The sequence below is a fragment of the Macrobrachium nipponense genome, chromosome 17 (assembly GCF_015104395.2).
Source record: "Macrobrachium nipponense isolate FS-2020 chromosome 17, ASM1510439v2, whole genome shotgun sequence".
In the NCBI taxonomy this organism is placed as follows: Eukaryota; Metazoa; Arthropoda; class Malacostraca; order Decapoda; family Palaemonidae; genus Macrobrachium; species Macrobrachium nipponense.
This window is the reverse complement of record NC_087210.1, coordinates 81,430,846-81,446,782: the sequence shown is the minus strand read 5'-3', so window position 1 is coordinate 81,446,782 and position 15,937 is coordinate 81,430,846. Positions and strand designations below refer to the sequence as shown.

At 42.4% G+C, this 15,937-nt stretch overlaps 2 protein-coding genes across 5 annotated transcripts in view; both read right to left on the bottom strand.

Moving 5' to 3' along the window:
* The window catches only part of LOC135196371 (E3 ubiquitin-protein ligase mib1-like), a 37,441-nt gene extending 27,578 nt beyond the window's left edge, over window positions 1-9,863 (bottom strand). The window contains exons 1-3 of the mRNA XM_064223156.1: window positions 9,520-9,863; window positions 7,510-7,651; window positions 5,423-5,594 (exon numbers count right to left, since the gene is read on the bottom strand). Coding sequence (XP_064079226.1) covers window positions 5,423-5,594; window positions 7,510-7,651; window positions 9,520-9,621 — 416 coding nt within the window. The 5' untranslated portion in view covers window positions 9,622-9,863. The remainder of the gene's footprint in view (window positions 1-5,422; window positions 5,595-7,509; window positions 7,652-9,519) is intronic.
* A 2,688-nt stretch (window positions 9,864-12,551) lies between these two features.
* LOC135196370 (uncharacterized) overlaps window positions 12,552-15,937 on the bottom strand; it is a 103,483-nt gene continuing 100,097 nt past the window's right edge. For all 4 annotated transcript variants that reach the window (XM_064223155.1, XM_064223153.1, XM_064223152.1 and 1 more), the window contains 2 exons: window positions 15,666-15,873; window positions 12,552-14,366 (listed from right to left, as the gene is read on the bottom strand). In XM_064223155.1, coding sequence (XP_064079225.1) covers window positions 14,215-14,366; window positions 15,666-15,873 — 360 coding nt within the window. In that variant the 3' untranslated portion in view covers window positions 12,552-14,214. The remainder of the gene's footprint in view (window positions 14,367-15,665; window positions 15,874-15,937) is intronic.

Below are 15,937 nucleotides of genomic sequence, written 5' to 3'. Positions count from 1 at the left end.
ACTTCTGCCTGTCCGTCTTGTCCGCTATAAAATAAAAGCGGAGAGCTTTTCAGTAATGAAGACACAGGGAAATACTGCCTGAAGAACTGCTTCTCATGGGCTGAACATTTGGAAGTAGAGCTGTCAGGTCGGAGAGTAGGCGATGTCTTCTGACATCTGTTAATTGCGGGGCGAACAATGAATAATTGCACACCTACGAATATGAGATATTTTGAAGACAAACTCAGATGTCTGCAAAAATCATTCGCATTATCGCGGTGCGATGCAGCGGGAGACTAGTACAGACTTCTGTTACCGTGCGGTAAACAGAAAGATGAAAGAGTCCAAGAGATATCTCTGTTGAAAATTCTCGCAATGTCGAAGGCGATGAAATCGAGCGTCACAGCAGTAGATGGTCCTTCATTATTGCGAGAATCCCCGTTAATCAGAGACCTAAGTCCCTGATTGTTGGGCAGAGATACGGTTCGGTAGTCAATCAAACCAGGGGAGAGAGAGACGTAACCGACCGTGCATCTCCGAGACCTAGCTGATACTGAGCTGCTATCAGGCAGTTCAATACGCAGTAGCTCTCGGTGACTCGTCATCCTGAGTTGCCAGGTAATCCATTATTCCACGAAGGAATGCGTTCGGCTAGAACCATCGAGCATAAAGAATACGCTCGAGCAATTATATTTAAACGAAACGGATTTCGGTAAATGCAAAAGCTGATTTGGTGTTGTCATGACAATACCAAGTATCTAAAATCGAAAACTGATAAACTGCTGGGAGGTTGCAGGCAACCCCGAGTTGCAGTTCAATTAAGATACAATTCGTCTCGGTCACAAACCGTAGAGTTAACTACGGTATGCGCCTACCCCCGGACAATTCAACTGTTAAAAGAATCATGTCGCGAGGGTAATATACGTAGTATATTTGTAGGTTCTGTACCACGACCTCCATCCTAAATTCCTCCTCTCGAGGAATGAGAATAAGGATTGGAGATCGACCGCCTTCGTTCTCTAGTCAAGAGAGTGAAGGAGAAGTCTTTTCCCAAAGGAAAGCTTCAATGGTGAACAGAATACCGAAGACGATAGTTCAAGCCAAAACTGGAAGTTCCCGTCCGTTCTTCTCTATTCCAGGTTAATCGCCTACTGTGAGATACTCTTCTTTCAGCAGCAGTCTTCTTCCAAATGCTAGAAATTACAGGAATTCGAGCATAAGCGAGGTTACGATTATCGTGTAACAATTATCGGGGATTCTCGCTCACTTTGGACCGTGGTCTCGCCTAAGTGTTTGGAGATCGTAAAAAACTCGAACACTCTAGTGCGCTAGAAATTCCGTAGAATTCTAAGCACTCTGCGAAACCCCCCACCGAATTCGTCAAACGATATCGGCTGGTGGTCTCGATTCCCGTAGAAATCGAGAAAGGGGCAGGATCCCTCCTCAACGACCGGGGCTTACGTCAGGTAGGACCGAAGGTCCCCCCGGTAGCGCAGCCCCTAACGTGGGATCTTACAGAGAAATCTCTGTAGGATCCCTCCCCTTTCCCTCGTAGCCGTAAGGAGAGAGGGAATGGGGGGAGGAATTGGATACTGGCTCGCCTTCCAGCGGAACTAGCAGTTGGAGAAGAAAAGGAGCAGCCATCGCCTTACGGCGATGGCCTCTCAGAGCCTGGGAAAAACGTATCGTCAGGAGAAAACGTTTGTTTTCCCGAGGAGGGTTACGAACTCATACTGTAGGTAAGGGTCTGCCGCCACTGTGGAACGTCGTCTGGGTGGGGCTGATCGACACCTAACAGGAGAGAGCCGATACCGTCCTCCGACTCATTCCAGTCCTCGTCGAGGTCGAAACCTCTAAGGAGGACCGAAGGGGTATTCAAATACGGTGTCCGAAGACACGTAAGAAAACGCCTCTGTCGCAGTAGAGGAGGTGAAGTAGCTTGTTCGAACCGGCCAGAACTGAGAGAGCCTTCTTGTCCGGAGACGAGGAGACTACCTGGTTCAACACAGTCGGCAAGCTCCGATCGCGGCAGAACCCACCGTCGATTTGGGTTCCCTCTCGGGCCCCAAAACGACTCGAGCCGAGACGTGGCTCTGCTGGTGGGAGCGGCGATCCTTCCCCGAGGTCGTTGTGCTGACGAATCAGCCGCCATAACCTCGGCAAAGTTCCTCTGGATCTCGGAAGTCACAGCATCTTGCAGAGTAGGACCGTTAAGCCCTTCGAACGAAGAGCATATTCCGAGAACCTTCCTTCTAAGAAGGGGGAACAGCGACAGCCCTCTCGGTCTTCTCCATCCACTTGCACATACGTCCTGGCCGGTCCAAAGAACCGTGCCTGGCACGTAGGGCGTCGTGGTGGGATCATGAGGGGCGCACCCCTCACGATCACTCTCAATACCTCGCTCCTCCCGGTGTAACCCGAGGAGGTTGAAGGTACGGGAGAGGCAGACTGACGCTCCCTCCTCGCTCGCTGGCAGAAACCAGCAGGCTTGGAGGGCTGCAGGCGATCGTCAACCCGCCAGGGGTGGCGATCGAGCTGCAGGCCTGGTCGAACCGTCTCGCTGTGGAGAACGGCTGGACTGAGCACAGCGGCCCCGATCTTGAGTGTCAGAAGAGCTGGTGCTGGTTGCCGTACCCGATCGCTCTCTGTGAGAGCGACGGTCAGGCGACCTGCAGGCTCCACTGTCACAGTGAGACCGGTGTTGTCCTCACGGCACGTCACGTCGCTGGTTCCAGCCGTGGCTGGCACCGGCGAAGGCGGGAGGACCTCTTCCCAGCCTCAGCCCTGCTGGCCGGTCTTGGGACCGTCACTTCCCCGGGAGCCAGTCTGGTCGCCGCGATGCAGAGCGAGAGTGGTCTGGTGAGAGTCGTCGTGAGCGGCTGTCACCAGTCTTCCGCACCCCGTGCCGTGAACCTGACGCTGAGCGGGCTCAGAGGTCTGGTTCCTGGCTGCACGGTCGCTGGTAGGCGACCGTACACTCGGTACCTCCCGCGAACGAGAGGCTGAGACGGACTGAGCAGTGGCAGAACCACTGACACCAGGCGAGGAAGTACCGGTGTTAGCGGTACCCCTCTGGTCCCCGTAGTCTTCTTCCTTGCGGAAGAAGAGACGGGCCCCGCTCCGAAGGAGCAGGAGGACCAGCGGAAGGAACCCTCCCGTCCCACCGAGGTGAGACGGTCCCGAGAAGCTTCCCGAGGGAGACTTCTTAGGAGGGAGGAGGCAACCTTCTTCTTCCTCGGCCTGTGAAGCCTTAGAAGTCGAAGGGGAAGAGGCGGCAGCCGACGACGATGAAGAAGATGAAGACGATGCACCTTCCTCCTCTTCTTCGTCAGCTTCCTCAGGACAGACGTAAGATCTGCTATCCAGGGCGGAGCCGGGCTGCTGTAGCCGAAGCACAGGGCCAGGACGCACCTGTACAGACAGACCAAAGTCTGGGGTAGTACCACCACGAACAGGACGACGTCAGCAGGTATGAGCATCTCAGGAACAGCAGGCACAGCAGGCACAGCCCGCAGACAGGGGGCAGCGAGCAACGGCAGGGACAGCCAGCGCAGCAACAGCAGCACAGCAGACGCAGGCAGCAATGGCATGGACCGGAAACACAGGAAGTGGAGCAGCAGCCAGCAACATCCTGGTACCGGCGGCAGGTCCAGGGGCGAGCTCTAGGGCAGCGGAAGTGTGGTCGCGGCAGCGCGGCAACCACGAGCGGGGGTGGCGGCGGCCCCCCCTCTCGGTACGGCGAAACGGCACTTCACAGCGGCTGTAGGCAAGACTGTTACCACGTGAGGTGAGTACACCAGGTGAGGAGGGACGTTGTCACCTGGAGTCGATATCGTTGTCGTGGTCACCACTCCATGGGTGACCGCAGCAGGCCCAGACATAGAACCGCAGCCCCTGGACACTAGGCATGCCCTGCAAATCGAAGGACGCCCATACCTCACCAAGGTCCACCCTCGTGGCAGTAGCACCTGCGGGAATAACAGTAGTAGGGATTAGTGGGGGGGGAAGTCCCCTCGCGCGGGGAGTGAGCCCCACACCGAACGAGCGGAAGACCCCGAATACAATTGTACATCGGGCATCGAGCGCCCTCCCCCGCGCTCGACGGATCGGGCGAGGAGAAGAACCCAGACAACCTCCCCCCCGAAGGGGAAGGGTCATCTGTGGGAGCTGAGCAGGGGGGGGGATTCTCGTCCCCCACCCCCCCACAGCGCCCATGTACCCAACAATAATAATAAGAGCCCGAGAGCAATCGTGCCCTCGGCACCGAATGCAAGGGCATAAGGATCAATTCCCTGACTGAGCGGAACTTGAACCAAAATAAATATTGATGCAATCAATAATAAAAGGAATAACATGAAAAAGAATCTTGCATTACGATTCACTTCACAATGAATAAGGGCTCGGAGCGAGCGCAATTGCGCCCTCGGTACCGAGCGCAAGGGTAAAAGGATCCATTCCCGATTATGAACGGAAACCTTGATCCATAATGAATTGATGCAATCAAAAATATATATGAAAAATGAAAAGAATACTGCGCTTGCGATTTCACTTCATACAAAATAAAAAGGGGGAAGGATCAATTCCCGGGAAAAAATAGCGGAAACATTGATCCAAGTAATAATGCAATCTCAATAAAATATGAAAATGAAAAAAGAACTGCACTTGCGATTTCACTTCATTCAAATAAAAAGGGGAAAGGATCAATTTCCGGGTAAGAGCGGAAAACTTGATCCAAAATGAGTATTGCTATAATCAAAATAAAATATATGAAAATGAAAAAGAATAGTGTACATGCGATTCCCACTTTGCATACAGAAATAAGTTTTCGTGCCGAGCGCATTTGCTCGGGCAACGAGCATTAACAGGTCAAAAATAAATATAAATGAAAAGGGCACTTACTTACGATTTCATCTACACATTTCCAACCAAAATATAAGTCGGAGCGAGCGCTCTCCCGCCCTCGGCACCGAGCATACACAATACGAGGATCATCTGGGAAAAATGAATTCCCGCACTTACGCCCTTCAGTCCCGGCACTCGGGTAATCAGAGGGCGTGGAGAAACCAAGATCCTTTAATTCACAATTGAATTCAATGGAAATAAATATGAAATGATTGTACTTACAATTCAGTTCACTAGATAAATAGAAAAAGAAAAACACAACCATGCGAAAGCAACGACGATGAAGCGAGCAGAGAGCGATGATACAGTCTACACGCCAGCAGGCCGAAAGCAAAAGTGATTTGTTTACCTCCCAGTCGCGCGCGCGCGCCTGTCGGACAAGCAGTTAACTACCGAACCCCTTGTTCGAAAGCTTACGACCTATCCAGCTGCCGCTAGTACCTTCCTATTGTAAAAGGACCGAAGGTTTGTATGCCGTGTCGGAACAAATACAGCATGGCCTGCATAAAACCTGATAAACTAGTAAAAGTTGTTCTCTTACCTTTCACAGCCTATCGTAGTGATTCGATAAAAACGATGACGGGGATTGTGCTTGTCACTGTGGTAACAAACTGAACACAAGTCATAGTTACTACACTCTGCACACTTCCATCTAATTCCAAATATGGGCTGCTGTCTACAAGTGTCACACATGGTACCTTCATGTTTAACACCTGAAAATCCCATGACCCACATTAACTCTAAATATATACATTAACTCTAAATATACAATAATAATAAACTTAAGTGAGTTTAACATATATGTACTATATACACATATTAATATCATTATACAACAATCACTTCCTATTGGTAAATTTCTGTATCATACATCATATTATAATGTTTTACATAAACTAATCTTCTGTATGTACTTAGTAGGGTAAACAACCGCAGACGATCCATCGTCATCGCGTGGCTCGGCCTTTTTCACTCGATATTTAATTGGTGAAACAAGAATACAATTACATCTTTAAGCATATCATTCAAAAGATTGAAGTTTCGTCAACATAATGTGATATATGAAAGCCCCATATGAACTAAAGTAAGCATGTGAGCTCTTCATAAAATGTGTTTTCAAGGCAATTTTGAAATCCAATATGGCGGCAGTCGCGTGACTGGCCGTTCTAACCACAGACAATCCACCATCTTTCCCAGCCTTCCCAGCAATCATTTGAACAATGTTAGTGTATATATGTAACGTTTATTGATCTTACTCAAAATTGCAGTTGTAATCAGAACAATAAAACAACATTTTGTTGCCTATATTAGTGAAAGTATGAAACTTTTTGTTCCCGGGGTCATGGTTTGAACTGAAATTCATTTTTACCTTGTTATCGGTGGTTTTATCCTTACTGCCATCACAACTGAAACTTTACAGTGCTTATTTGATTGTTATTATACACGTTTTGGTCTTAATTCACTCCAAATTGCACTTTAACTACATTGCTGTTCCTGGTTCCTAAGCGCTCGCTCCATGAACACAGTTACGGGCAGCACACGAGTACACGGTGTATGAGGTGCAAAGCTTTATTCCCTTAATTGTTTACTTTACTCATTATTTAGTCTAACTTTACTTTGTTACTTCAAAATGTTTATTTAATTCATGTCTATTATCCCTTTTTTGCAACCAAATTAACCCAGAAAAATTACAAATATTTCTGATGTACTTATGAGCAGACAACGTGACGAAAAAAGGACTCATCGTTGCCAATCTAGCGGAGCTTCACACATATGCCGATGCATTTACAAACTGTTTCCATGAATTCTAGTTGTCATAGTAATGCAGTAATGATAAAATTGCTGTAATATGTATATATACTACAAATATGTGTAAGTCTTATACCTAGTTTGGAGGGTAAACACATACCAATTGACAACACTGATAAACAATTAAAGAGGGCAAAGAATGCCGTAGTTCCCTTGGATAAGTAGTGGTTGGAAGTCGTGTTTACGATTGTTGTGATGAAAGTGCCCCAGCGTCTATGGGTACAAGTGGTGTGGGGATTTAGCACAGGAAATGGGAAGTTTGTTGACACAAGTGACTCCACAAACATCGAGATGGCGTCAATCTTCTTAACATTTTTAATTGTAAGTAAAAATTTTGAAAGCGTCATGGGGGTAAGGTGCACTGCATTGGCCACACTTTTCATTACCCTCCGTTTAAATCTTAAAATATGGCCTTAATTTCTAACTTTGGAGAAAATACTTATTTCGAAAGGAGAGTAGAGGTCTTGAGCTGCTGCTATCACCACCAACAACTCATGGCTGATGACCATCTCCGGACTCCGGTGTCAGGACATGTTAAAGTACTTTTTCGGAGGGTGGCCAAAAACACGGTAGTCAGTGAGTTGGCCAGTCCAGTCAGTTGTTTACCCTAGTACATACACAAAATTACAATCATGCTATGATCAATGACACTGAAAGATAAATTAAGTAAATATCATGAACTACAATATGAATAGAACATAATTCTGTTACCTCTCTTTTAAAAACAATGCTCACAATCAGTCGCTGTATAAATTTAAAAATAAGGAGAAATAAAAAATTACAGCATCAGGAATGTCAAATATCCAAACATCATCTTACCAGTTGGCGCAGAATCTAAAACACGTAGATCATATGCACCCGCACAACGATAATTTGCAGCGGTTCCATTGTCCCAGACTACTACTACTTCCTCAGGGGATTCAAAATTTCGAACTGTACCAACATGACCCTCACCACCATCCTGTTGAATTGGCAAATGTGATCATCACATTCCTCCAGACCACTTAAAAAATATAGGTATGTATTACTTCATTACACAACAGTTAAATCAAAATAAGCACAACAACTTAAAAGTAGTTTTGGTAACAGAGCAACAATAATAATTAGAAAAAGAGTAAACTTCGTGATCCATTACCAAGAAATTAATTTTACAATGGAAAGCACAAAAAATCTGAATTTGTACACTACTGGTGCTATAAATATAAATGCAAATGACTACTGTATTTAGGGACTGTTTTTCTGTCACTTTTCCCATAGGCTATGCAACACACATAAAGGAATCATCTTCAACATGTGAATAATAAACCTATTTCCAGCCAATAAGCATCCTTAATCCTCCCAACTCACAAGGAGCTGCATTTCTATATTCATCAACACAGGTAAAGTAATATAACTGTCACTGAAAAGGAATCATCATGGAATATTAAAAAGTAATAGCAATAGCAATTGTAAAAAAAAAAAAAATTACACATGATCTACATCAAAATGATACAGGATATCTCAATAGTTTCCCTATGGAGTCTAAGACAATTTTCTTCAACTGGATATTAACAGTAAAGGAGATATGGTTTAGTTGGTGTTTTAAATCTATTCTTACTTTGTTTGCATCGTGTGAATACCATGTTCAATAATACATATTCATTTCATCTGTTACACCTGCCTTCACATCCCTACCATTTGGTAGAATTCATCACATTACTGCACAGATGCACATGTCCAGTTTTGCATCATTTGTTATAGAATACTTTTTAAATTAATATATGTATTACTATGCGACTTTGATAACAGTTCCACTCCAGTTTTAATACACACTTAGGCCCTCTTAGGTATCTAGTGATGCATGTGAACAATCACATATGCCTATTTTTCCATGCCTGAAACTAAGAACTACTAGAAATGAGACACTTTTGAGACTTCAATACCACCATTCATTTTAAGAGTGGTGACATATGGTTTTTATAATGAATATATGATATTTCATTTACTGTAAATGCTTGTTAGTCAAGAAAAGTCCACATACCTAATGACAAAAAATGAACATCAGTGAAAACCTAGGTATAGCCTTTAGGGACAGGAAGAAGGTACGACCCAGCATCCTATGTTAGGTTAAGTTGAGAAAATTAACGTTACAGTAGCCTAGGCTATAGACACGTAATTTCACTCATTTTCATTCCTTAAACTGTCTCAAAAAGTATATTTCCATGATGGGGATTGACATTAGACATCGAAGAGGTTGTCGTGAGTTATTAAAAGATTTGAAATGAATGTTGGACCAAATCTGTCAAAATCACGTAAAAAAGGCTGGCCAAACTGGCCTAAACCCTATTTCACCAGGTTACTCAACAGTTAAGACTGTATTTACCCATAACAAGTCCTATGCACTCCTGTCAAATGCATATCAACTTGTCATTCCCTTATGCTTAGATAGGCCTATCTGGTAGGCATAATCAGGCCTGGGATATGTAAAAATAACGACGTACAGTATAATGGCTCTAGTCTAAGTTACAACCTTTTAGATATTTCAGCTACGTCCATCAATATTAGTTTATTTCTGAATACATATGAGATAGACTTGAAATATCCAGTCTAGACTTGCTATTCCAGCCTAGGCCTTTAGGCCTGGCATGGGACCGTCCTCGACCCATCTAGGCGCAGCCTAACCTAGGCCTACATACCTAGTCTCGCTTAAAATCGTGGAATATTGAAGGTATTTTCAAACAAATTAAAAGACATTTATGACACATGTCATCATTCGACAATGCACAGATATCACGATCCAGACGAGGCCTACGTAAACATCGGACACGGCGATATAGGTACTAGGCCTACCTGCTTGCCCCACTTCCAGTCGGGGCCCCGAATCACCCTGGCACCGACCCCTTCCATCATATATCTAGTATTTCTGCCAGTCGTTGCTCCTGCTGCCTCCATGGCCGGCGAGAGACACCGGTCACAGGCAATCCCGTAGGAGAAAACCAGCGCAAGAAATATACTACTCGGGAGGAGGAGGAGAGGAAGTCACCATAAGATGTTGTTTATGTTGGAGCGCGTTCGAGTTTCGCCGAATTTCCATTTTGTGCGGCTTAAACGTCATCTTACGGCATTAAAACGTTAAAATGACATTGTTAATCACTCTAAAAATAAATATAAGTAAATTGATAAGTGAAATAATTTCCCTACACTAACGTCCGGCGCGAATGTGATTTTGATTCGAATGACACCGGATTTTTCCTAGATTTAGTCAGGGGGGGAGGGGGGGGGGGGGGGCAGAAAAGGGAGGGAAGGCCAAAGTTCGGGTGGAAAGATAAATTATTGAATGACGTGAAGGAAAGGGTCCAAGAGAACAATATGTACAAGACAGAGGAAGATGGAGAAGGCTGACTAGAAACAGCGACCCCATATAGGAATGGGAAAAGCTGAAGGCAAAGAAGATTTGGTCATGGAGTCCATTGACAAAACAGCAGTCTTTATACGTACACTTCGTTTGATTTAATACGAAATCACTGCCTTATCCTTGCATAAACCAAATACTTATGTAATACCATCGTTTATTAATTTTATCTATTTTATATAAATAAATACCATCGTTAATTACTCTCTCTCTTTCTCTCTCTCTCTCTCTCTATCAGGAGATAAAATATAGACGTCTATAAAATAAGATGAAGGAAAAATAAATAAGCAGCATTTTTAAAAATCTGGTTATTAGATTTTATTAATCAATGGCTAAATATGTGACTCAGTCCTTTGAAGTCTTCCAACGGCCATTAAATCAGAATATGTATTATGAAGTAATTATAGTCTATTACCCCGTCACAATATCACTATCATAATCTTTACGCAGTCATATGGAAGACCTCAAAAGACCATTAGCCTATTGCTAAGCAGAACTCTGCACGCAGCACCGTACTAGAAGATTAATCTTGCCAAATTATGGTAGATATATAAAGCTTTATGTAGTGTGGATATATAAAGTTGTATATAGATAATATATAATGTGGCAACAATATCCTGCATCGGATAATCTTTCTGCAACTAACTGTTGATTGTATGCACGTTTTGTGTAGAATCTACAGACGACCTAAAACCTCACAAAAGAAGATTTCTGGTCCTAATAATATTATCCGAAATATCTCGGGGAAAGCTGTAATTAAGTCTTACCCTGTTACTATGCTAATACTTTTTAGCCTTATGAACATTGTGGTGCAATTATGATCTCCGATAGCTCAAAATGGTCCACAGCACATCATTTTCTCTAAGAAGGCAGCGAAGGTAGGCATTTTAGGCACTGGATTTAAATTACAAGATAAGAAATCAATTTGTGTTTACATTAAATCACGCTGGTATGCGCCTTACGCAGACACAAGAACTAACCTAGGTCTAGCGTTCTTGTACATAACTCCCCCAAAAATGCAAATTAACTTATATAAGTTATATAGTTCGATGTCTTCGTTAAGATAGACACAAGAAGTGATTGCATAATATAACTAATGCGGAGTGGCAGTGCTCGCCATTATCGGGACCCTTAAACGTCCCCTTACGATGCACAACATTATGGCGGGAATCGAGGGGAAGGAAAATCTTGTCACATTTGCGAAATACGAGAGAAAAAAATATGACACAATTTTAAAATAATTATGAATTAGTAATTAGCAATAAATCTACATTAAAATTAATGATAAAGAAATTAACACTTTTCTTTCAATGGAAATGTAAGTTAACTGTGTCATTTTATGACAAATATCGCCAACCTCTTTATTTTAGCACTCACCCGTTTTGCATATTTTTAAGTTAAGGGAAACTTGCAGCATCTGACTACTGTCGTTGTATGCTCGTGCCCGCAAGGCATAAATTATTTCGCTGTTCCTCTAGATTCTTTTTAACTATTCCAAACCCGTATTGTGTGCAATTTTCAGTTTTTCCTCGTTTCTAATCACCGATCTCATGACTATAGACTAACATTAGACTCATACCTGGGTACCTTATCTCAGGTTCGTATGGGAAACAAGCCATTGCTCTCGATATTTCCGGGGTCTATAGGATGACACAATGTGAGATACTTGTCGGATCAACTTGCTTCATTGCCTTGTTAACGATGGTTAGAAATATGAATGGATTGCCTCCATCCTAAACCATTCTGATCTACTTGTAGCCATCTTTTCTTGAATGTGCTGTTAGACTATATATGTACATATTTTTTTTTTCAGAGGGCGATGTTCTTACTGTAACTATCTACATCCAAAGAATTTTTCGTATAGCAGAAACGAGTCACATTTATGAGTTTCTTAGCTATAGCAGTAAACATTAAACCCATGGGCTCTAATTATATCAATGGGCTAGTTGAAGAGATAGACTAAGCTTGCGTAGTCGTTTGTTTGTATGGTGCTTTTACGTTGCATGGAACCAGTGGTTATTCAGCAACGGGACCAACGGCTTTACGTGACTTCCCAACCACGTCGAGAGTGAACTTTTATCACCATTAAATACACATCTCTCACCCCTCAGTGGAATGCCCGAGAAACTTTGTTTTTGTCTTCTCCATTCCTCTCTTCCACACTTTTAAACATTTCTAAAACCTATTCTCGGGTGTCTTCAGATCTACACTCCTTTGTAACTTCTTCAATTACTGTGATAAACAGCAGAGGACCCAGGAATGAACCATGATGGACACCAGCAGCTATATAAAATCTTTCCGATATATATCCACTGTCTTTACTCCAGATCTTGTCTATGGCATAGCATAGCAACACGTTCTTTATTTATATGTCTCTCTTGTATCAGTTCTTCCCACTTTCAGATGGAAAATCTATTTCTTATCCTTGATTTTAGTCTAGCCTGTACAACAAGGAAAATAAAACAGCGGGTACAGTCATTCTAAAGCTTTATTTTCATGGAATAATGACGGTGAACGTACATGCAGTTTGTATCACAAATAAAGCGAAAAGTGTATGGAAAATAAATATTAAATACATATATGTATGAACATGTAATACTCAAATATAACAATGAATTACAAAGAGATAAAAAAAGACCCATGTCATTATGGGGTCAATTTTATTCTTCATAAAAAAATATGGAAATTATCTATTTGAAAATATTACATAAAAGTCTCTACAGGAAACTTAATAAATCATTATGCTGGAGATAAAACGAAATAGACAATAGAACCAGAACTTAAAAAGAAATTAATATAGATTTTTGATCAGATAAGAAGTATATTTAAATTTGTAAGACAGAAGTTTCAGTACTTAAGACCTCTGCACCTAGAACATCTCCATGGTCAGGAATGTTCAATCTGAAAATAAGTCTGAAAACAAACGGTGCTGTGTGTGTGTAGAGACAAAACACTACATTTTATTTAATATAAAGCACCAGTCTGTACAGTAGTACTGTGCAGGGACACAATATTTTCATGAAAATACTGACTAGTAAGACATAACAGCTTAGGAATGATTTCAAGTTCTCACAATGGGATGGATGAAAAGCTCGGGGTATGTAAATATCATCTAATATAGAGAGTAGTAGCACCTTTGTTACACTTATTGTTATACACTTACAGAGTAAATTTCATCAAAGGTAAATTCTACATGGTTCGACTTGCTGTCTCCTGTAGACACAGCACCTACATGATCATAACTCTCTAACCTGTACTCTTGATAAAACTAGAATTCTCCTCTTTTCTTCCACATCAGCAGAAAAATGATACTTTACTTAAAATATACAAAATTATACTTTACCTCCACAAACAAACAGTAGCTTTCTTCAACAAAAATAAATATTCATTTTTTTGAACAATCAAGAGCTAATTTTCCTCAACAAATCCAACTCTTCCGTAAAGCTGAAACCAAATTAAAAAAAATTCTACTTGCTGTTGCTACTACTCTTAATGATAATAAAGGCTGTCATTATATATAAAAAACTATACATAACTATATACACAGGTATAATGTAAAGCAAAACTAAAGGAACTAAAGTTTCAATAAGTCTCTGCACATCAGTCTTCAGAGACGAGGCACATGAAATAATATATCTACGATAAAGCATTGAAAACACAATAAAAAAAATTCCAAAGAATCATCTAACTGGAATTACCTTAATATATAATTCGAATCACTATATGGTACATGCTCTTAGCAGCACACCAAAGGCACATCTCGTTTTTGGTCTGGACTTAAAACTAAAATCTCTAAACAAAGTATAAAGGAGCCAACTCACTCTCTCCAACAGTTTTAGATGCAATGCATAAATTAACCTCCTCCTCCTCCTCCCATCACAACTACCCTCCTCCTCCTCCTCCTCCTCTACTAAATAATGGTTATCATCAAAACTACAAGTTGGAAAGAAATCTTTGATAAAATCAGACGTATAATATTAACATGCAAAACTGAAATCCTGATGTACACGTAAATAACCTCTCTTCGAAAACAACTCTTATTATTATATACTTGTTCTCACACCCGGCCAAGCTGCAGTTCTATCCCGATAATGCTCAGCTAACAGAGAGACGAAGACACGCGATGGGGACTTTTACTTAGGCCTAGGAACTTTGGTGGCGAAGCTGCCGACGAAGTTGCCAGCAGGGTTGTAGTTTGCCACGACGAATATCTTGCCCGTAGGCGAACGGGCGTAGCCCACTCCGAGCTCCTTGCTGTCCTGCCATACGACTTGGGTGAAGTGACCTTAAAAAAAAATATGAATATTAATGTGTTATCGTTGCTAAGTATGCATATTAATTATTATAAAAGTAGTCTGACCAGACCACTGAGCTGATTTTCAGCTCGCCTAGGGCTGGCCCGAAGGATTAGATAAAATGCCAAGAACTGGGACCAAACAGGTCATTCAGGATAAATAAAAATAAAACTGCACCAAGGCAACTGCTTTCATACTAGAGTTCATAATCTTCCACAGAAATATCCAGGGAATGTGGTGAAGTGATCTACAAAAAGTATTATCAATATAAAGTACGTATAAACTGCCAGCAGAAATCTCCAGAGAGATCCCAGCATTGTGAAAAAGTAGACAAAATTAAGAAAGTACATAAATGAATGAAAAGAGAAAAAAAAAGAATTAACTTGAATATATAAACTCCCCTTCTAAACTTGAATAGTTTTGGTATTATGAATACTGCCATGTCGAACCTTTCTCAATTCATTAAACATTGGAAGGTTTGTAAGACTTCTGGTACTGTCTAGTAAAATACACTAGTTCTCGAGGTGTAAGCTTATAGGGTGTCAACTGGCGTTCCTTCTTTAAATAAGGATTATTCAAGATAGCTAAACTATATACCTCCCAGTAATGGTACCAATCAATTTACACTGTTAATAAAAAGGGATATCTTCCAGCAATGGTACAGAATAGAATAAAATAGAGAACTTAGGCCAAAGGCCAAGAACTGGAATCTACGAGGTCATTCAGCACTAAAACGGAAACTGTCAGCAAAAGGTTTGGGTAAGGTGTAACATGTGGGAAAACATCGTTGGATGAGGGAAGAATGTATGATGGAACAAAGAGAATATGAACAGAGGTCCAGTAAAAGGACTGCAAGAGGTTGGAGCTAAGGGCCGAAGGGACTCTGCAAAGAACCTTAAGCAATGAACCATAAGCATAGAATACAGAGTGCCTGGTGAGGTAGTTCCTCGTTGGACGAGTCGGTTACATGTTTGACTACCAACCTCACGGTCCATGTTCAATTCCCCGCTCTGCCAACGCAGAATCAGAGGAATTCATTTCTGGTGATAGAAAATTCTTTTCTCGATCTAATGTGGTTCGGATCCCACAATAAGCTGTAGATCCCGTTGTAAGAGACCAGTTGGTTCCTAGCCACGTAAAAATATCTAATCCTTTGGGCCAGCCCTAGGAGAGCTGTTAATCAGCTCAGTGGTCTGGTTGAACTAACAACACATAACCTAGTGGGGTGCCCTGATGACCCTACCTACCCCTCTATGGGGGCATTTCCCCGACCGGGCCCTCCAACTCACCAGCTCTGAGGTCAAAAGGCTCCTTCCCGAAGGTGTAGTCCTTAATCTCGCTGTACCAGGACTCGACGGCCTCGCTGCCCTTGATCTTGTGGTTGGGGTTCGAGGACCAGGCGCAGTAGATGTTCTCTCCATACTTGTTGTTGTCCCTATGCTGGAGGACGTTCTTCTTGGCGATCGTCTGGGCCCACTCTTTGGCGAATTTGCTCAGCTGAGGGAGATGTAAATATAAGCAATATAAAAAATAAAAAAGTACACTAACACATACACACAAG